The sequence below is a fragment of the Rhyacophila brunnea genome, unplaced genomic scaffold (genome assembly GCF_057557595.1).
Source record: "Rhyacophila brunnea isolate RB1 unplaced genomic scaffold, BYU_Rbru_1.0 scaffold_6, whole genome shotgun sequence".
NCBI classification, from domain to species: Eukaryota; Metazoa; Arthropoda; class Insecta; order Trichoptera; family Rhyacophilidae; genus Rhyacophila; species Rhyacophila brunnea.
The window spans coordinates 32,440,258-32,463,475 of record NW_028233276.1 but is presented as its reverse complement, the minus strand read 5'-3'; the positions used below and the strand labels follow the sequence as shown (position 1 = coordinate 32,463,475).

General features: G+C 34.1%; 1 protein-coding gene across 1 annotated transcript; it reads left to right on the top strand.

Annotated features, from left to right (window-relative positions):
• Positions 1–1,864: 1,864 nt before the first annotated feature.
• Tfb1 (transcription factor B1) lies at positions 1,865–17,202 on the top strand. The gene is made up of 10 exons (XM_085956307.1): positions 1,865–1,978; positions 2,322–2,523; positions 5,428–5,629; positions 6,651–6,787; positions 6,930–7,131; positions 8,006–8,249; positions 13,430–13,642; positions 14,069–14,306; positions 14,670–14,851; positions 16,091–17,202. Exons 2-10 carry the CDS (start codon positions 2,370–2,372, stop codon positions 16,211–16,213), a joined length of 1,695 nt encoding a protein of 564 aa, XP_085812433.1. The 5' UTR covers positions 1,865–1,978; positions 2,322–2,369; the 3' UTR covers positions 16,214–17,202.
• Positions 17,203–23,218: the final 6,016 nt, after the last annotated feature.

Sequence of the window (23,218 nt, the reverse complement as noted above, 5' to 3'; positions counted from 1 at the left end):
ACCAGAAAATCACGGAGCATTGAAAAGGAAAGATAAAGAATTGCTTCCAGTTATTTGGAAATCAAATAAAACTTTTTTTTATTTGATACTGCGTAAGGTTTACTGCGTTAATATTTAAAGATTGGTTCACTTTACATTTCGTGCCAGCAGTTAAGCAATATCGTAAAGTTAATAATTTACCATTTAAAATAAGAAAAAGAAAAAGAAGAGTGGCAAACAGTTAACTCTTGATAACTTTTTAAGGGAAATATCCGCAAACCCCACTTAAATATATATCTTAAACGCTTCAAATAAATATTTTAAAATACACACAATTATTTTTTTTTACTTCCTTCTACTTTCGAACATTTAACATTCGCACACACTTTCAGGAACCAATTATGTGCGAAAGTCGAGGTCCTCCTGTAACATTGATAAAATCGGTCAAAAATAGATCTAGAATAATTTATACTATTTAAGACATTTATTGTTAATATTGTATACTTTCAATCTTGGAAATACATAAGTTTAATGGAGTAAATAAGATTGTATTATAAATAATAATGTGAATTTAATATGAGATTGCTGTTTCTGATAGTAAAGACTTAATGAATGGGTTAGCGAGATTTAAAATAGTAAAGCAAATCATGGTGTACTTATGGCCTTTCCGTTTCATAAATCTAATTAGTCTGATGAAACGTATGAGATCATGGTGGAATCACCTTGTTAATAGTGTGAAGCATTGTTTTGTCCAATCTTTCTCATTTTTATTATGTAAGTATGTGAAAAAATAAAATGAATCGGCAACTTACACATGGGTATAAATCAAACTTCATTCAAACTCAGTTTATTTCTCATGTAGTTATTTGTTATTCAAAGTATTTTTTCTGTTATATTTTCGTTTTTATTTTATTTTTCATAAAAATAGATAAAAAAATCAATCCCGAAAGTTTCGGGATTATGTTTATCAATCCCGGGATTCATAGGTATCGAAAATAGCTCAGGATCCTGGGATTGGAACCCCTAGTTATAAATATCATTTATTGTGTTAACTGTCAATTCATGTTGGATATGCATAGTATTATAAATTGTAATACAAACGCAAATTTTATTGTACTGATTTTACATTATAATATATAATTGAACCGGTTTCGTTCGCCTCAGAGGGACATTGTGTCAAATAATGTCCTTCTGAAAAGTGGAATTAGTAGGTGCGATAAAATTTGCTTTTTAATTTAAACTAACAATACAGTAATCTGTTATAAATATAATATTTACTATAATATAATATTATACGTCATCTCTGTAACAATGACTGCAAATTATAATTTGGTCGGTGTAATCTAGGTGTTTTGAGATTTATTTTAAATTATCATTGACTAAAAATTTGTATTAAATTATTTGACTAATACATTTCCATATGAAATAAACATATACCTAGGTATAAACATAAACGACGTATTTAATATGAGTTCAAAAAGCGAACTTTCTCATTCGAAAGTTATACTGTGAAATTTGACTTGTGTACCAAAATATTAAAAATCCTGTTTTTTATTTAATTTTGAATAAGGTCGACTTCCGTTTTATTTAATGCGCATGCCTGTTAACACTGAAATCAACATAACGGTACGAAAATTAAATATACCCTGTTGCCAAGTTTACGTAAAGTCAATGTTTATAAGATAAAAAACACAGATTTTTCGTGATTTAATTTATGAAAAAATAAACAAAACATACTATTGATAGATTTATTTTCTAATAAAGCCCGTTTTTCTTGATTTATAAAATATATAAGCGTATTTTTAATAATGTGTAGTTGGTAGCAGTGAGCGAATAGAGATAGCAACGACGCGCGTCACAGCGCCTCGTCTTCAGAGGAGCCGCTATTTCAGTACGGACTTTTGGTCGATGGGGTCCTCCACGGATATGTGTGCCTCACATGGCAGTTGCGAATGGCGGTCGCCGATTCTGCTCGGCTTGAGATTCGCCTATTACTGTGGTAAAACACTGTTTTTTTGCTAGTTTTATTGTGTATGTTTATACTAAGCGCACGACTAGCACGATAGTGGTATTATTTCATGAAAATTTGCGGGATATTTTAATAAAACCGGAAAAATAAAAAGATCGCAAAGAGTACTGCGATTTGCCATTTTATTTCATCTATCACCGTATACATAGCGCCAATGTGTACGTTATTTGTTGGTGTCATGACATTTACCCCATCATCGAGAAGATGTAAGGCGTGAAAAATAGTCCCATCGAATGAAATTATCTCGATTTTTCAATGATAACATTGTAAATCATGGTCAATTTTAAACTATTGTGTATGTTTTCGTTCGCAGGGATTTTAAATGACCGACCACCGTGAGTAATCAATTGAAAGTCAAAAGATGACGACCTCTTTAGAGGATGTCCTTTTGGGTGTCAGTCATGTCAGATACAAAAAGGGTGATGGAACCCTTTATTTGATGAACGAGCGATTGGTATGGATGGTGGAACATCGTGATATTGTTGTAGTTTCGCACAAATATGCCGACATCAAAAGTAAGTTTTTACATCCATTATTTACATTTAAAAAAACTAACCTGTATTCTACACTGTAAGTAATTAACTATTTTACTAAACAATCTAATGAATCCAATTGTGTTAGCTGAAGTTAGTTAGTTAGTTATAGAAGTTAGTTTTGTTTATAAGAATTCAGTGGTGCTATAATTTACAGTTTTGGGCAGTTCTAATCATTGTGAATCGGTTATAAAATTACATGTACATATTATTAAAACATAATACCTACCTATTATATGTGGAAAATTTTATAACTTTGCGATTAATCTGCATAATATAATATTCAACAATGAAAATGGTACTACAACATTGGTGTCATTGCTTTTAATAGATCAATTTAAAATGTACTTAACATACCTTGTCCATTGTCATTCATAGAACGATTAATATAAATGTAAATTTTGGGTGAAATTAATAAATGGGTCATTGTTAATTTTTTACCATAGAAATATTGTTATGTAACTGCTGTGACTTGACTCTCCTATATCTTTGAAAATCGTCAGACCTGTGGCTGATATGAATTACACGATACTTTATTTAATGAACCCATCAAAATTAACAAGAGAAGTAATGTGGAGAAAATCATTCTCACTGGTTGAGTTTTTAACACTCCCATTACTGTAATGTCACCTGAGGTTACCCAGCCCACTAACTTCTTCACCTCAGAGCATTTAATTACTATTTAAATAACATGCTAATTATATCTAATGGCCCCCTAATGAGGACACAACAGGTGTGCCGTCCGCGCTGTGAGGATTAAACTGCAAATATTTCAGTTTCTATGCACTTTGTCATCTTCATATTTCGGCTATTCCTAGAATCATCAATATTATATCTATTAAAAATATTATTTTCCAAATAGCATTATCCAGTAAATACAAATATATAATTGATGGATATCCGTCAGATTTCATTTACCTGTCATAAATTATAAATGTACATTTCAAACAGAGTGTCGTATTCACAGAACGGATTAATAAATATAAATATAAAAGCCATCGCCATGGACCAAAGTTCAGAAGCCGTGTAGGCTATGGCCTGACCGTCATAAAACCCAAGTTTAAAAAAACCGCTTCGACTGTTCCCAAATATTCGAAGCTCGTTACATTCACGTGACTAAACTAAAATGCATATTGTTAACTATTGAAAATAGCATATTCTTCTACACGTGTTTAAGTTTATCCCATATTTTTCCACACTAGATATTTAGCCTGTTATATCACACCCAGTAGGGTAAGCCAGTTCCCATTAATTTAATGTTCCCTGGTCATATCCATTATGAATAAAAGAGATAGATCTAAAAGTATATGTGACGAAGAGAGATACTCAATTGTGAGAAAGAGATATGAAAGTAAGGCGGCTCTCATAGTGCAATGTGTAAGGCGCTGACCTTTCATCCGGGAGCTCCGGGATCGATTCCTGGTCAAGTCACAATATATTTATGTGATTTTCTCAAAGCCTGGGTGTTTGCGCGATTGTTTCACTTTGTATTACTAAATACACTACTGTTTCACTACACTACTGTGATTGGGCCTGTTGTAGTATTATAAACATGTGCATACATGTAGGCTGTAAGAATGTATAGAAATACTCATGATTATAATTAAGTTTTGATGCCTTTTTATCATTTTATAGATAAAACAAATAATGATAATGAAACTTATTAGACTTGTTTATTTATCCAAATTAGGCATTTTCCTTTTACCCACTGTGAGTACCGTTTCACACGAGACACCGGTGTCCAGACACAGTTGTCTCGAGAGCCTGCATTTATTGCATTTACACAAATGAATGGGCACGTCCAGACGGAGACACATCTGTGTCGAATTCATTTATATGTATATGCAGTGTCCAAAGTTAACGGTGTCCAGACACCAATGTCTCATGTGAAACGGCTCCAATATTGTCAATCTCCTACGGTAACCCAAGGTGACATCACAGGAACAGATGAAGGTTGAAGCAGCTCTATTAGCCAGCAATGACATTGTTGGAAACATACTGTTCTTTTATTCCTCATTGGACATCACTGAAATATGATATGGCTAAATCATTGCAAAGAAATGTGAAAATGGATGTGTAATTTGATGTATCCTATTTTATAAAAAATTGTGATATTTCAACATAACATGCCTACTTGTCATTATATTTTTTTGCCTTATCAAATTTCATAATGTAAAAATGATAATAATTCCACAAATTACCATTAGTCAACATTTGTCTTATTGAATTCATTTAGCCATTTCGCGAGCCTAATACTACAAGGTTCTAAGTGTTCGTCCTTGAAAAAACAAACTCAACAATGAAGTAGTATTCTAAGCTGCCACATTGTTACTTTTGTTTCGTCAAGGACAAACACTTAGAACCTTGTAGTTCTCCACTCGCAATTTATAATAATATGCTCAAATACACTAAAAGATTCACCAATTCTGCTTGACTAATTTCCAATATTAAATAGCAATTGCATGTAAGGATTCATGTATCAATTGGATCGTCTCAACGGATCATTAGGCTAAAAAGTATCTTTTAATCATTTTGACTGAAACCTCAATACAGTCAAGAGGGGCATCGAGCTAGAGAAAGCAGTGCAATATTATAATACAGTCCACGATAGCAACTGTAACAATAAACAAACTTTCCGTGCCTAATTACTTCTACTAAAATAAATCGCACCAGCACATGTTCGAGGTTAAATAATTGTATAATTATATAAACATGTTCGAAACAATTCAGGCTCCAGTCATCGAGTTAGGTTGGGCGATGATATTTTTTTTCATTTCGTTCATGAATCTCATTCTCGGTTTGGCCAGACGGTCGGTTAAAGTCAAACGAGCGTTTGAATTGTCAAGACGATTTGAAACATCACTTTAATTGGGTTCATTATTTTAGCTCAAAAGATATCTCCAGCGGGCAAGGCCAAGATTCAGCTTCAAGTAGTTCTGCATGACGGCGGATGTTCAACTTTCCACTTCGTGAACTCGGCAGGAGCGGAGGCTCAGGCTGAAGACAGGGATCAAGTGAAAACCCAGTTGCAAAATTTGCTGCCCCAGTTTAGGAGACAAGTCAATAGGGAACTCGAGGAGAAGTCCAGGTAAATATGTATTACATTCTTAGGTTGTAATATCTCCTAAGTCAGTGATTTTAAAACTTTTTTGATTTCAAGGTGCCTTTGGTGCAGATTCTTTCACAGCTCTCTAAAAAATACACAATATTATGTTCTTTTCATCAAATTCGAAACTTTTATTATTAGCTTTACCAAGCTGTCAATCGAGAGATTCCCTAACAGAAATAGTCAAAAATTCTTTCGTCACGACAATCTATATTATTAAAAATTTGGGTATTTTTCAAATTGTAATATAATTATCAAAGAAAATGAAATACGGATTCGGAATAAAAATGAAGTGTAGATTCAAAAATAAGAATAATCGACAATAGTGTCACTGGAGAAGCAGTTAATTTTTTGTTATCGTCCAAAGAAAACAGCCATCGAAGGATACGAATTTAACATTGTGATCCAGTGCATTGAATTAAGATTGTAATGGAATTATTTTTTGAACAGCCTGCGAGGCGGCACACGCTTTGAATACCATTTTCCCAAGTCTTGTTCAGCCCAAATTGTGGATTGTTTGGTAGTCTCTTTGCATCCTCCAAAAAGACTGCCAAGCGACAGGGAAAAAGGATATCACCAAATAATCTACAATTTGAGTTAAATTGGCCTTATGAAAATGGTATTCAAAATTTGCAGGCAAAATAACATTGATTCTTGGAGGTGCCATGTGATATCCATATGCTCCAACCAAGGGACGGACATGGTCGATAAATAAGAAGAGAAGATTCTTTTTATCGAGAAAGATATTTAAGTTGAGTGTGGTTTGAGTGCCAGAATGCAGTAATTTAAACTTTGATTTCAAAGAAAGGACTAGGTGATGGTTGGAAGGTGATTCAGGTTTTTTTTGAATTTTTGATTTGAATTTGAATTTTTCGGACACGCTTCTAAGGTCGTGTCGAGGACTACAATCTCTGCTGTGTACTGTAGTTCGCAGCTGCATATATATGACAGGTGGAGATGGGATAACTCAAATCATGTCTACTATAGTAATATATTATTTTAGATTGCTCAGCCTTCATCCAACTCTCAAACATTTGTATGAAGATCTAGTGATAACCAAAGTTCTGAGTAGTGAAGAATATTGGAATACTACCACTATTAAACAGTATACGGAAACTCAATCAGAAAAACAGGAGATAGGTGCGTTTGTTTATTATATTTTTTATGTTGATTGTAATTTGTTATCAGGAGACTTCAGAAATTACTTTGTAATAAATATTGTTTATAGTATTTTATTAACATGTACGGGTGTCTCTTTACAATGTGATTTTGTTCATTGTAGGGGTTTCGGGAGCATTTTTAGCTGATATTAAACCGCAGACGGACGGCTGTAACGGTTTGAAGTATAACCTCAACCAAGATATTATAGAAGCTGTATTCAAAACATATCCCGCCGTCAGAAGGAAGCACACCGATTATGTTCCAAACAAAATGACCGAAGCTGAGTTCTGGACCAAGTTTTTTCAATCTCATTATTTTCATAGGTAAATTGTTTTATATACAATTATTATTTTTATTCATTCGAGAATTTATTGTATCAATTTTTGATTATTGAAGTCATGGAATGAAAAATATTGAATACTGACCACATCTACTATTCAATATTGACAAAAGGTGCGAGATGCATTTTTTTTAACTTGATCTCAGTTTGGTGTGTAATTATCTCCTCCGCCACAATAAATTATTGTACTTACACTTGAGCCTCGAGTTGCGTCACTAAAATATTTTGTATTTGAATTGCGTCGTTTTCAACGCTAAACGTTTAAAAAAAATTGAGGATTTCCCTCGATATAGTGAAACTTTAGCTCAAATTTTTCGGGGATTTCATTCCTAATGCTAAAGAAAAAGACAGAATTTTTTATTTTCAGGAAGTATGAATTACATTATGTTATTTTTTGTTTACTTAATTATTATTGCAATAAACATTATTTTCTAATTCCTAATCAGTAAAGAACTTATTTTTCATTCTTATTTCAACGTATTGAAAATTCGAGTTGAGTCGTTTCTAGATGCGTTGCCTTCTCGTGGAACACATTAACGACGCAACTCGAGGGTCTAGTGTATTTTGTTTTTATGTTGACATTTTAAATAGTCCAACACAATCAACTTAATTAACACCCACCGTAGCAGTGTCTACTTAATAACCCATCTGTTACCGGTTTGAATCCCGCATTTTTCGATGAGTGCTTGGATCCAGACTACGGATCGAATATGTTTTGCAAGTGGCCAACAAGCTTTTCTCATTATAAAAACTGTAAAGAAGTCTCCCAAAGAGATAAACAGAAATGATTAAAGAAATTGACGCAGTTAAGTTTTATATCCATTTGCACACTTATTCATATTGTGTTCAATTTGCAGAGATCGGATAGCATCGTCAAGCAAAGATCTTTTCACGGAATGTGGCCGCCTGGACGACCTGCAGCTGGGAAAGGCTATGGCGTTGCCGTTAGAAGATCCCTTGCTAGACATGGCCCGCTGGTCCGAGCCAGATCCTCTTGAAGACTCCGCCCCCCCTCCTAACCCTGCCAGCAGCAAAATCACTTCTGAACCTGCCTCTGTGCACAAAAGCATGATCAAACGATTCAACCAGCACTCTATAATGGTAATTATCTGGTCACTTTTACTTGCATTTAAAAATGTCTATTATTGTTTATAATGGTGCACTATGATTCATAATAACTCTATGTCTAGTTTTGTATGTTTTGATAAAATTTAATGATCGAAGAGATTGAATAACAGTCTTGGGATGAACATAATAATGTATTTGAATGAGATAATATCTTCTCAAATACCCTATTTGAACGTGCAGCATTTTTATCTTCTTTGGCCATATCCGTCCCTTAGTTGGAGCATATGGACACCACGAGGCGCCTCCAAGAATCCCTGTCGCTCGCCAGTCTTCTTGCATCGTTCCAGGTCAAACCAGCATCCCGTAGTTCCGTCGTATACACTCTATAGATAGTATTTAGTAGCCTTCCAGGACGCCGGAATCCGGTTGGCCTGAAGAACAGGCAAGCCAGGTTGAAGTCGCAAACATCTGTTTTCGAACCTCAGTATACGGTTGCTCTGAGCCTTCGTCAGATGCCATGATTCGCTACCATATAGCAGCACCGTCAGAATGCAAGCGTCGAATAGGCGGCGTTTGGTTTTGACTGAGTACAATCGTGAGTCCCAGACACTCCGCATCGAGTTGAATGTTGCTCCAGCTATTCCCATTCGGATAGCGAGCGAAATGCCTTCTCCGGTGATGTGTACCCCCAGGTATTTGAAGCTGTCAATGCCCTCGATGTTTTGCCCCTCGCTAATCAGGGAAATCTAGACCAGGACAGGTGCTGTTGCATAAAATGTTGTTTTTCAAACCAACGCGAGACGAGTTGTCATGCAACCTGTCGATTGTCTCTTGAATGCCCTCGATCGAGTTGTCGAATAGGACAGCATCATCAGCGTATTCCAGGTAGCATAGCTTCACTGTGGGGGTAACAGATATGCTTCGGTCAGGTGGTATTGACTTCCGTAATATAAAGTCAAAGAGAATGTTGAAAAGAGACAGAGCAAGGACACAACCCTGTCTGACTCCGGTCGTGACCCCGAACCATCCCGTGACAGTGTCGCCAATTCTGACACAGCATTCGCTTATCTCGTGCAGGCATTTGACTATGGTAATGATCTTGGGTGGGATCATTTTTATAGCATGACAGTATGATGCAAACAGGTGTTTCTTATATATATATTTCAATATAATACAATTATCATTTCCTATGCAAGATGAAGCATATAGTGTGGAGGTATTCAAACAGGACTTTTATATTACATGAGTATTAACTATTGGTCTTTTACCCAACTCATTGGGTTCATGCCATCAATCCAAACACACACACACCGGTTAAAAAATATATGTGAATTCAGTCCCGATGTGAGATTAGAAGGTAACAGTAATATTTGAATTCAGAATTTCTCGATTGAAACTAATTGTATGTAGTAATCATGAAAATTTATAAATGCCGATAAAAACCTATTACAAGTACAGTGTGTACATTAGTGTTATGATACAGTCATATCATTGTTTTGCTGATTGCCCCACAATCTGATATTTTAATCTGGCAGATACGAACCTTGATGGTAAATAGGTCACCTTTATTCACTCTTGTTTACTTGACCACTCATAATGTCACATAGCATTGCTAAGTTTTATGCAGTACCATATGATTATTATTCTCATCATTCCACAAATAATAAAAAAGTTAATTTGTTTCAATATGGGTATTATGTAATAGTAATCAACGATAAATTTATGAAATAATAAAATCCAATACATTAATGTGTATTATTTCTCCATAGTATTGTGTATTAATTTTGGAATATTTTGCATTACGATGTGTTTAGTTTTACGAGTCAGGATTCAAGCCACTGCTGAATAAAGGTCTCCCCATAGCTCCTTTCCGTTTTCTCTCTTCTATTACAATTACAAATTTCACTCCCAATATATTAATTTATTGATTCAGAGGTATTTAAGGCAGTCCTGCGGGGCCGCTGTGCCTCTTGGGTCCCACTAGAATCTAGGTTGGCAAACGACATCAGGCACTAAAATAGAGGTAAAACAGTAATGCCCAACCGTGATTCGAACTCGGACTATGAAATTCTACTGTCTGTGTAAGGACTGTTTTGCACTGAGTCAAATATTAAAAAAATGATGAATATATTATATTGAGGATTTGACATTGTTTGCGTGTGTTCTTTTACAATATGTGTGAAATGTAATGTATGTGAAAAAATTATTTTTATTAAGAAGGTAGGCTTTAACCCGGCCGGCGCCGATGTCACACACCTTGTACAAATCGGCCAAATTCGCAATGCGCATGTGTATAAATCGATGCCACCGCGTCCATATTTATCATACGGGACTGATTTTTTCACGGAAATTTGGCCTGATTTGTCCTTCTCCTGCCACCTATGACATATTTTAAAAGCATTGGTTCTAAATATAAAATAATCACCAAAGTTTCGAACCAATTCGTACGGCCAAGTTTTGCCGGTCGACAGAAATCAGTTTGAACTGCGCGCCGCGACTGCGCAGTATACGACAGACTTTCAACCGAGCGGGCCATTGCGCGGGATTGTATTTATCGCATACAAGTAGAATATTTACCGCAATCGTTGATAAATACTTTTTTTGCTGTCTGGTGTACTTATCACATTAAAACTGGCATGATTAACTATTGAACGTATGATTTTATTTTACCGCGATTTTTAAAATACTTTTTGTACTGTCTACCGTGTCCCATTTTAGTGAATGTGAAAATTAATACTGATATCAATAACTATTGTGTGTGAGTTTAATGGTTTCTGTGATTTGGCGTTCCCTAATACTGTAGTTAAACATTTTAAAAACATTTCATAGTTTTATAGTGCGTAAATATGGAGGAAGAAAATGTGCGTACTAATGAGGAATTGGACTCAGATTATGATATGTCGGAAGAGGAATTGGAACAGCATGAGACTGATCATGACGTCGACGATACGGACTCTGACGAGCCAATTGAATTTTTGCGGTCGTGGAGAACTGGCCCGTATATTCCAATAGTTCACGAATTCAATGATTGTCGATCTGGCGTGACATCGAACGACTTGAACGAATCCTCTCCCGAATGTCTTTTCTTTGAACATTTTTTGAATAAAAATATAATGTCGGAAATAGTGAACCAAACGAATACATTTTTTAACCATTCGTACAGTGCGGGAGACCTTGGACCGAAATCGCGATCACACAATTGGACAGACACGTCAGTGCCGGAGTTGTATACATTTTTTGCCGTATCAATGCTGATGACTCGAAATAAGCACACGTCGATAGAGGAACATTGGAGTACCGATCCTTACCTGCATGCAGACATTTTTGGGAAAATAATGGCTAGAAATCGATACCAACTTATTTTACAAATGCTTCATTTTTCTGATCCTAGTGTGACCGCCTCAAATGATAGACTAGCTAAAATTAGATTACTGTTAGAACACACAAGAACAATTTTTAGGGAAACGATGATACCGTATCAGAATCTTTGCATAGATGAGAGCATAATCGTGTTTAAGGGTAGATTAATTTTTAAACAATTCATTCCTTCCAAAAGACATCGATTTGGAATAAAAATGTTTGTGATGTGTGACGTAATGACAGGATATATTATTGACTTTATAATTTATTGTGGGGAAGGGACTGACATACAAGACAATGAAAATCTCGGTATTTCCGGTGCGGTAGTGACAACGCTAATGAAAGACTACATCGGGAAAGGTTACACCTTATGGTGTGATAACTGGTATTCGAGTCCGGCGCTTTTTAAATACCTTCACTCTCACAAAACGAATGCTTGCGGTACAGTGAGAAAAAATCGTAAAGATATGCCAGAGTTCAGCAAACTGAAAAAGGGAGATACCGAGTCTAAGTACAATAGTCCACTTTTGGCTCTGAAATGGCACGATAGGAGGGATGTTCACATGCTATCCACCCTCCACGATGCATCATTTGGACCAACGGGAAAAGTGAACTATAGAACTGGCGAAAACATCGAAAAACCAAAATGTGTTATAGATTATAACAAAAATATGGGTACGGTAGATAAGTCCGACATGATGCTTAGCAACTTGTCGTGTATGAGAAAGTCGATCAAGTGGTATAAAAAGGTCGCATTCCACATGATCGACTTATATTTATTAAATGCTTTTTATTTATATAAATTTATTAAATGTGACAAAAAAACATTGGGCGATTTTCAACTCTGTGTAATAAAACAATTAGTGAACAAATATTGTGTGAGAATTTCAAATGCACCCCTGCCCAAGCCGACAGCGTCAACTAGCGATAATCCCGTACGATTATTGCCCAAAAGTGCAACGGGACATTTGCCAGAATACATTTTACCGACACAAAATACCGATAAGCCTAGAAGGAGATGTTTCGTATGCGGGAATTCTAAAAAAAATCCGAAAAAAACAAAACTCTCTCGCTATATGTGCCCAACGTGTGATGTTGCGTTATGTCTGTCACCTTGCTTTAAAATATATCACATGTCAAAAGAATTTTAAAATAGGTTTATTATTGTATTTGTTTTTTTTTTAATATGTGAGTTCGTGTTAATTTATCAATAATATTCAATAAGTTAAGTGTTTGTGTAGTTTAAATATATTAAAAGGGTCCCCTTTATATTTGTTTACGACTCAACCCGAAGACATTAATATGTGATTTATCGATATGCACTTGAAAATTAGTAACACTTCAATTCGTGGGAACGTAATGCACAAGTGTCGAAATAGTACACACCGCGCAGAGCTCTAACTATTGGCTACAAAATGGCGTCTTACGGTGAGTTCTTTCAAATTTGGATAGCATTCGTTTGTTCGAGTGTTTCTGATATTATAACTGATTTATTACGGTTTTTTAGTGTGTCGAAATTATTTTAATGGTTTTGGGTTCTCGACTGGAGCTGTGACATATTTTTTATTGCTTTTTTTAGTATAGAACAAAGACGATAATGAAATTCATGCGTAGTTATGGTGCGTCATACGATTTTTGAGGCAGGTGCCGGGTTAAATAATTGCCTAGTATGGAGTCTTCTCTATGGAGTGGTAGGACACATTTGTTCTACACTTTATGCACATGACAGGTTTTTGGTGAATAATTTTGTAGAATGGAAGTTAGTGACTGCCAAATATGTCTGCATTAAATGCATACTATCCATTACCTACAAAAAATTGATATCATTAATTCCATTGATTTGTATTTTGTAGGTGCTCAAGGCTGGTGAAAATATTGTTAATAATGCTGAACCGACTGAAAATACTGTAGATAAAAAGCCGGAAATTAATGGAGTAATTGATAAAAGTGATCCAGATTTGTTCAGACCACCAAATAAAAAGCAGCGAATTCACGATAAAATATGTTTTCGAGATTTGGAAGAAGATGATGCGTTGAAAGCTGTACCCCAGCTGGAACTGTCTAAGGTTTGTATTTTATTATAACATGGTTTAAATTTTTGTGCTAGCGATATTTTAATTATGTTCAGGATAGTACCTATATCGACTCTGCTAAGCCAGAAGGGTGTTGCAGGATAGCAACTTAAAATAGAATTTTACTGGTTTTGTATATTTTTCACTAGCCCACCCTGCCAAAAATAATTAAGGTCTATGGAAACTGGTGGTTTTTTTTTTATCCAGAGCCATAGGCCCTCAGTTGTAAATTGATCACAAAATAAGTTTTCTTAGTGCACTCTTAATATGTTAAAGATGAGATTCTAATTATTTTCCATTCTCCATAAAATGAGTTATTTAGGATTGCGGGCGGTAATTGTAACAGATCATAAACATCACTAATTACAGATAATGTACCACAACAAAATTCTAATATAATTTTGTTTATTCACCCCACAGGTAGAAAGATATCTCCACGGTCCCACGGCTATTGAGAATACGGATCAGGCGATAAACAAGAGTGGTACGAACCAGAGATCAGCAGCTCGCTTCACCCGATCTTCTTTGCTATCGTGGTCGAGCGGGAATGGAGGGACCCGTCCTCTGCAACCCTCTCCTCCCGCTGCTGTCTCAGCCCTTGGGGAACTCAGCCCCGGCGGAGCGCTCATGAGGCATCATCACACACACTCCCTAGCTCGTGAGTACCTAATCATCTTATATTTTATTGGGTAATATTTAGTCAAAAATCTTGGAAAAACCTATGTGAATGGGAGACTTGCATATAACGTGTAAGTGAAACTTATAATAAGATTATTTCTTAGTAAATGAAGTTTTTCTATGTGTATTTATAATGAACCATTTCAATGATGTCCTCCCATTAGTTTTCTCACCTCAATGGGAATTTTGCTAATGTTTAGCATCCGTTTCTCGCAGAAATTAATTCAGTGTTATGTGAATGAATAGCTATACTAATCGTAGATATTATATTCCATTGATTATTTTATGAATTTGTCAAATAATACCGTCAGCACTTCATTGAATAGAGCCTAAATTGTTGCAGAACTAGTACCACCAGATGTGGAATCGGAAGTTCGTAGAATATACCTGGGAGGCGGAGAGCTACTCCGATCGTTCTGGCGATGCTTTCCTCCCGGCAGTACTGCTTCTCCGGATGCGGACAAAGTGTCCCGTGCTCATGAAGCTCTTCAAAGATTCCGACTGGCTAGAGTTAAACCGTTTGAGGTGAGCCACATTTTTTCATACTTAATTACTTATCTAAGACCGGTTTTTTATCATAATATCGACCGTGTTTAGGAAAAAGGACGTAACCCTCACTGAGCAAATTTTGCAGGAGAAGCAAAAAACGTTTTTTGATAGTTCTTAGTTTAATATTTTTTTTAAAATAGGCACAGACATCGGGTGCATGATGATTGATGATTTGGTGTAATATATCTATAAGTTTTTACAGAAAAATCATTAAAATTGAGGATAAATACTTTTTTCCATAAATTAAAAATTAATTAATCTCAATTAAAACCTGAATTTAGATAATAATTGAGTATTTGCGGCTTACTTCCTTTTTATAGAATGTGTATTTAGTTGTATACATTGTTAATATCTAATAAAAGCACTTTTCGAAAAATCGAGGGTTACGCCCTTTTTCCTAAACACAGTCGATATGATGCCTTTTAAAAAATAATTTGGGGTCTCTTCGGTGGTTAAGTCAAAAGAATCTGCAGACTTGCAGAGAAAGATATATAATATGTCATTATAATGCTGTCTTTTCTCATCTTATAGAATGGAGCTTGAGATAAAAATATATTAAATCCACAATACAAACCATCAAAGATGGGTGTAATATATTTTCATCTGAAGGTCCATTCATTCCCATTCAATAAAAAGGGTTAGCTTGGATATAATATTAATAGGTTACAGGCATATGATAGGTTGTTTTTTCAATGTGTGTTTGATCCAGATCAAAGACCCAATGGGATGGGCGAATGGCTAACAACCATTCAGTGTGGAAAAAGTCTTGTAATATAACCTTCACTATTAATTATCATTGTGATGCCTACAATGGCCAAGCGGCTTACGCGTCAGCTTATAATTTTGTGGGTCCCAAGTTTGAATCCTGGGTTTGGCAAATACACAATATATTGTTTTTTTAATTTGTGTTTGGAATCAGAATATGGACCTAATAGGTTGAGCAAGTGGCCAACATCAATTTCTCGTAAAAACAAAAATTTGTTAATAGAAACTCCACAATGCGGGGAGGAGGCCCATAATATGATCCTACATATTAGGATCAGACATGTTCAAAAGAAAAAAGAAATTATTAGAAGGCCCAAAGGATAAAAAATGGCAATTTACATTTTTAAATGATATGTTTTTTAATCTTCTTCGACAGTTTTTAATTTCTTCATAACAGACATTAGGAAATCTAATTGTAAGTAATCCATTAATAAAAATATAATTTTCCAGGACCGAATGGTGAGAGAGCTGTCTCCGCTGGCACACTCGTTGACCAAACATCTGTCGCAACTTCTTCAGGCAGCCACAGCCAAGTTCACCATTTGGCAGTCGCGCCAGGCCAAGGTACGGTAGTAATTATGTGATCACCGGTGAAAGTTAAAGACTATTTTTAGTATGTGTTAATTAGTTTCAACCAAAGGAGTTTGATTTATCAGAGGGGCTCGCTCATTCGCAATTTTTGTTTTGTCATTTAACTAATCTAACATGGTAAAAAGGTCATGCAATTTTGAATTGGATACTTCCTCCTTCGGAAAACTTTTACATATAAAAGGTTCAGGTTATAATAGCGTCAACCCTCACATTGATTTAAATTGAGCTGAGTATGCCATCTGTGAGAATCGCATCTGATCGAAATTGGCAGGCATGTTGATTGATTGATTGATGATCCATCTATAGAAAAGATGCATATCGGTGTCTACACTTTGACTGTTACGTCACGTGTAGTTTTCTCTTATATCGAACTTCTCGACTGCTGTATTTTAGCTTCGTAAACATACTGCCTTATTGTGAGGTTTGATAGAAGTACATTTGTAGCACGAATAAGTGAGCCACTTTGAACTTATTCGTGGTTTTGTAATTTGAGTAAGATTACATATTATCAAAATGCACGAGATTTGCTTTATTGAAAATTGAAACTCGTTGTTTCCTGAAGAACACCAGTTTGTTTTGAAAATGAAGTATTACTGATTATTGTTACCTTTTATGTATATTATAAAGATATGAAATAACGAAGGCTGAATAAAAATTTTATCAGTTTTCTTCTGAATTTATTTTTTATTCTGATACCAAAAGTATACCGTATTATCCTGTAATCATTTCCAGTTTATTTGCATAAATATTTTGTAGAGAATATTAATTATATTATTATTTTAAGGCCACTAATAATTATTTATTAATATTCCATAGCATTCTGTTATGAATCGCTTGCCAGTATGCTTGCACCATTTCAACTTATGTCTTATTAAATTAGCGACATCTGAAACTGTATCACTGATCAAATGCAAATGTCGCATGTAAAATGTGCACTGTAAAAAATTCTTGTGTGACTACATAGACAGATGAAAAAAAACAAAAATTAAGATGGCATAGTTAAAGAATAAGAACTAGAGATGGTTGATCCTATCGATACCCCAGTTCAATAGGGGAACAACTCATAAAACCTTGTTCCACGATAATGGCGTTTGAATTTTTTGCAGTAATTCTCATTTTAATTTTAAAGCCTTGATTTCGATGAAAGTGTATGTTTTTTAATATTTAATTTAGTGGAATTCAATCAATGCACAATGAAATTTTACATTTTAATAAAGAATTAACCAATAAATTTGATTATATAACGGAATTACTGATTAATCTCAGAAAGAGTTATTCGATTTTATGACATATTGAAGAAATCTTTGATTATTTTTTTTGCTGAATTATAAAGAGAAAATTATTCTACATCGAATGGCATTGTTAACTCAAAACCTTTAAATTTTGAGTTGTTCCCCTATTGAACTGTGGTATCGCTATGTATAATATTACAAATAAAGCTATGTTACTCGTTTACTTGGTCAATTCTTTTCTTATTAGCTTCTTATATCATTCAACATGATCATCGGTACATATATTCATAATTGACATACATAACTTGTTTGTTCATTTCAAACGTTACTATCTCTTGTATAAGGATCCATGTTTCATATGTGTAGCTACCATTTGAAGCACCCTTTGGTACTTGAGGTATAATGTCAGGTCCAATTCCATTCCAGTTTGATTCTTTGAATAATTTCATTGAACATGCCTTCATCTATCTTCAGTTGGGTTCCATCGACTAAGACCTCTTTTGGGTTATTATTATTGTCTTCGGGACATTTATCCATAAGCCTATTTTGTGACTTGTGCAGGAAAGAAAGTTTTTGCACTCTGACCTAAAGATTCTCTAAATCTTGCGAGGAAATGAATAACGCCATTAGATTATTTTTAATCATAATAAAATTTGCTGTCTTTCATCCATTATATTTTGCATCTTATTTCAAATCATCAAGACCTTGTCTTTCGAAATGTTTTTTTTATTTGTATTTATTGAAGTCGGGTGTGAGTTTAAGGACCACGAAGATATCTTTGCGGTTTTTATTCAGCAAGTAATACCAAAAGTTAAGGAACAATATAATTATTTTATTATGGTTAAGTCATAATATTTAATAACTAAGTTCATAGGGCACGGGCTGCCTTAATAATAATTAATTTTAGCTGATTTAAAAAATTCTGGCAACACTGTTGATCAATACAATGTTTTATTATTTAATAATGTTGGAAGTTCATTTTATCTATGGTTCAATTTAGTTGATATTGACACTGAAATAAAACAAAGTATATACCAAAAGCAATAATACACGGTACAGAAATCTATAAATTTAAATTGGCCCTTATAAACACTGAATACTGAACGAATTTTTTATATTGGTCAAAGGGACATATTGAATAAAACATACATCATTAGAATGAATTATTTGCCAAACTTGTTTGATTCTCTTGCAATATTTTCTTTTTCTTGGTGGTTTATAATAATATAAAAGTGTCATAAACCACTATCTACTCCTCCACAAAAATTTGTAACGGTTTTCTCATACATTCATGGATTTTGACAGAATGCCTGATTATAGAAAATATTTTTTAATTAAATAAATATAAATTATAGTAGTAATAATAATATTAGTTTTAAATTATATTATTATTTTTGTTAACCCACCAATTAATTGTAAGAATAAAATAATTTTGCAATGACACATTTTGGTCTGTATGTTGTGCACAAAATTTCACATTGAACGTAATATGTCAAGAATAACTCAAAACACGTTAATTAGTGTGTATATTTTCAGGCTTGCGATACAAGCATTGTAATCATAAAAATGTAATACATTATGTCATAATTTATGGAACATAACACGTAAATACAGTGTGAAATAGTTAACACAATATCATGTATATATTTGGACATCATATCGAATACTCCATGTTAAGGATGATGGCTACAGTTTTAATGTTACCATAATATGGAAATGTTTAATATTATCCAGTAAATATGATTGTTGCTGCATTTATTATTTCTTCCTGTATTCTATGTATGTACTATCAAATCTGCGTGATTTACCATATTGATGGGTTGACGTATATATAAATAATATATGTATATTTATTATTATATATTATATTGTATGTCCAGTTTTGTATGTTTTAAGAAATTGAAAGAGAAGTGGGCGTAATATGTATTTGAATCACTCAATATCTTAAATACCCTACATAGTTTTTAAGCAGATGGATGTTTGTGTAAAATAACTTAATTTTGATAAAACTGGACATACAATATCTGCATTATCCCATTTATATTATAGAAACCAAAGATGTTGTAAAAAACCCTCTTCCATTGAGCCTAAACATTTCGCATTGCAAGTTCATTTGAAAACGAGTTCACACTTCTGTGAGATTTATTTGCAGGGCTTATGAAAAGACGATCTGTCACTATGAGTACATAATGAGCCAATAATACAACACTTTGACATTATTATTTAGTTGTAAAAATCGAGTTAAATTGTTGATGAACCGTGTGAACACAATGGATATCAAAAAGTGACAGCCATTACATGAGTTAATTAATTGGAAATGCCAACATAGCGTTGTGAATATCTATGCATTTGGCCAACTTAACAATGCTTCATTCGTTTGGTAAATACATTCAAATGTCATATTAGAGATACTGTGTAAGGCTCCTTCTATTCTTCCAAATTCTTTGATAGAAACATGCTATGCTTTATAAAAAGCTTATTTTGATTATGTGTAAAGGGACCATACCGCTCTTTCAATCTGTCTTATGCTGCAAGCGATTGATTTCCCAATTTTGTATTGATTCAAATCTATTAATAATTATTTTTGTGAATACTTGTACATACAATAATATCAGTAATAATATTATCATAGTGTACACAGAGGACATTTTTTTTATCATGAAGCTGTGCCTTTTGAAATAGTTTGGATATAATAATGTATATGTACAGATGATGGTTTTCCATTCAATGGTAAGAATAAACTGACAAACAAAAAAAACTAATGCTACCGTTAAATATCTGTATTGGTAATTTTCTTTAAAAAATTAATGAATTCATTCTTTGATATATGAAAAAAAATTGGAACAGGCAAGGTATCAATCTACGGCTCCGGTTCGGCTTGATGTATGGCTAAAATTCCTGGGGAAGGCATAAATGTGACTCCGTGCTCGCAGATTGGTGGACTTTCTCAAGCCTCAGGCATCATGATAATTGATATCTTATCTCGGATAAGTGAAATAATGATTGTTAATGTTTGTCAATTTATTAATAGCATTTAAAATGGTGAACTATCGGGTATGGTATGATTGAAATGAGGATGTTGCCGGAAGGTAATTAAAAATGTTGATACATTACTTAATGTCATTGTATTTTGTAGTAAAACGATATTCATGTAATAAATAATTAATATGATTCAAGTTTCTGTCTTTCACAGTAAATTAGTTGACAATAGAACTAATAACCTACAAACTTATCTGTAGAATGGCCAAAAATGGAACTACAAACTACCATTGGACGCCAATTTAAAAAAATTATTTGAATGTCAGATTTTGTCCAGTTTAAACGAGTCTTGATTGGGTAGTTTTTGACAGAGGCTCCCCCATCCCACTCTTCTGATAAGTTTGTAGGTCTGTACTAACTATATGGAATGTTTAAATTATAAAAAAAATGGAATTTTAGGACGCACACTGTAAATATTAGTAGTATACCTGATCTCATTTGAGTGTACATGTCGAAAGGTATTTTCACTGAATAAAATTGTTGTAAAATCACATGTACCAGCCAATTTGAATGTAGTAATTATTTAGATTTTTTTGTTATAATTGTAACAAACTTTGTGTTTTTCTGAAAAAAAGTTAGCTTTGTTAGCCAATTTGACAACAATGGTCCCCCCATGTTGTAATCTTGTGCAAATGATTTTCATAGATTGCTGTATAGGGCAGGGCGATAATCAAATATTATATTATACAATAATGACAAATATTACTAGACATGATCCTTTTGGCTTTCAATTACAGAATTAACTAATTTTATTATATTGAAGTGTAATATTATTCAAATTCTTCCAAAAAAATAAAACAATCTTGAATCCATTACCTACCGCGGCATGCTTGTTATAAAATTATAATATATTAGTATTGTATGATAATCTCCTAAGTGTTCATGGGGTGACACAGGAAGTTGTTCCTTTTATTCATTTAAATGTTATATTGTTTGGTTTATTTTTGAAGTATTGTTATTTGCATGATTAGGTGGAATCTCAATATTTTATGAATGAATAAAATTCAAAGAACTATTTCCTCTTTTATTAATCCTGCCTCCAGTATATTTTTATTATAAACCATGACAAAAGGTTACAGCTTCGATAGTTTTGGCATGAAACAAGACTAGGTCAAAGAGGTGCCGAACGCGAGAAAACAATGCTATAGGCCTGATGTAAGTAGTCGACCATAACAATAATTACATACGTTACTCTCTACTATGCATGAGAGAAAATCACATTTGTGGATACATATTCTGGGTTAAATGATTCTACTGTAGCTCCCCAGACTAATTAGATTAATAATCTGATTTGTGGTTAGATTTAATTGCATTATAATATAAAGTAAATTTCCTTATTGATTCTACAATTATTTTGCGTTGACAGTGAATGCAGTTTCAGGCTATCAAACCATGTCATGAAATTTGTGACAAACCATTGCTCAGTTTACTTCCATAATGAGGATGCCCCCTGAAATCTATTAAGCAGACAGCCAACAACCAATCTTCAAATAATATAAAAAAGGGATAGGTATGTACTTATTTTCAAGAAAGAAATATAAATGTTGTGGAGAGACGACTGCTTTCTGAGATATTTTGTATTTGAATAGGTAATTTGATTTATCTAAAAAAAACAGGTAGTGGGATTAGTGAGTTCGTCATCAATTGTATGTAATAGCTATGTGATGACAATGTATGTTCGAGGTATTACGGTCTTATCAATTGTTATATTGACGACATCTTGTGTGATTTCATAAAAAAACTAGATTTAGTACAGTGGAATTTTTCTATGCCATGGACACGAAACTGTAAATTTCAATCTTAGCGATAGTTAAAATGATAATTAGTATGCGCTGTATGATTTTCAATTGGTTTGACCAATAATTTGATAAACAAAAATCAATTTAAAAGTTATATCTTTAAGGCATGATTTTAGTATATAAAAATTGTTCGAATTATGATAAAACAATTGCTGGAGGCTATTAACCTTAGCTAGGTTTTTACGGTGTAGGTATTTTTAATTCGCGATGTGTTTAAATAAGTACCTAAAATTACCTACATGTAGGTAGGTGCGTGGAGCGGCCCACGTCGTCATCTTGCTTTGCATGTAATATCTTGCAGTTTCTGTTGGAAGTCCAAGCTCCTGGCTTTACGATGGTGTAAGGCGTTACTGTCTTCTGATGGCTTCCATCCTTCAGGACTTGTTTTACATAGGGGTCGGCGGTTTTGCATGCCTCCGTCATGATGTCATCGCTCCTGACGTGAGTTTTCATCAGATAGAAAGGAGGCTATTGTTCAATGTGCTGATTTTTTGCTAAGAGATGAAGATATCGTTTGTGTCCATACGATGTTTCTGGCAAAAATGGCGGAATGTGAACGGCTGCTAGTGATAAAAAATGCTTCTACCGTCGCGAGTAGGTATTTTGTTGTAAAAATGGGTGCGTTTGTCTTCGAGTAAAGAAATAGCATCCAACAGAGGGTGACATCGAGGAATACGAATATGAAGATATATGTCCGATATCTTGGTTAGAAGTCACTGTATCTTGGATTAAGTGTGGCGCGGTTTGTAACGAAAATTGTGGTGATTTCATCAGCTGTAACTGCGTTGTCAGAGATGATCCGTACGTAGCATTGCACGGGGCATCTTCTTGTATTCTCAGAATAGTCGGGAGTCATTCGCTTTAAGGTTTATCACGTCTCCAAGTTGATCTATGCCAGTAAGAATTTTGTCATCCGG

Excerpts from the sequence above, each read along its gene's own strand:
- Tfb1 (XM_085956307.1), top strand. The coding sequence starts at position 2,370 with ATGACGACCTCTTTAGAGGATGTCCTTTTGGGTGTCAGTCATGTCAGA. Across the intron at positions 6,788-6,929 it reads ATCAGAAAAACAGGAGATAG|GGGTTTCGGGAGCATTTTTA; the intron begins GTGCGTTTGTTT and ends TGTTCATTGTAG. Across the intron at positions 14,307-14,669 it reads TCACACACACTCCCTAGCTC|AACTAGTACCACCAGATGTG; the intron begins GTGAGTACCTAA and ends AAATTGTTGCAG.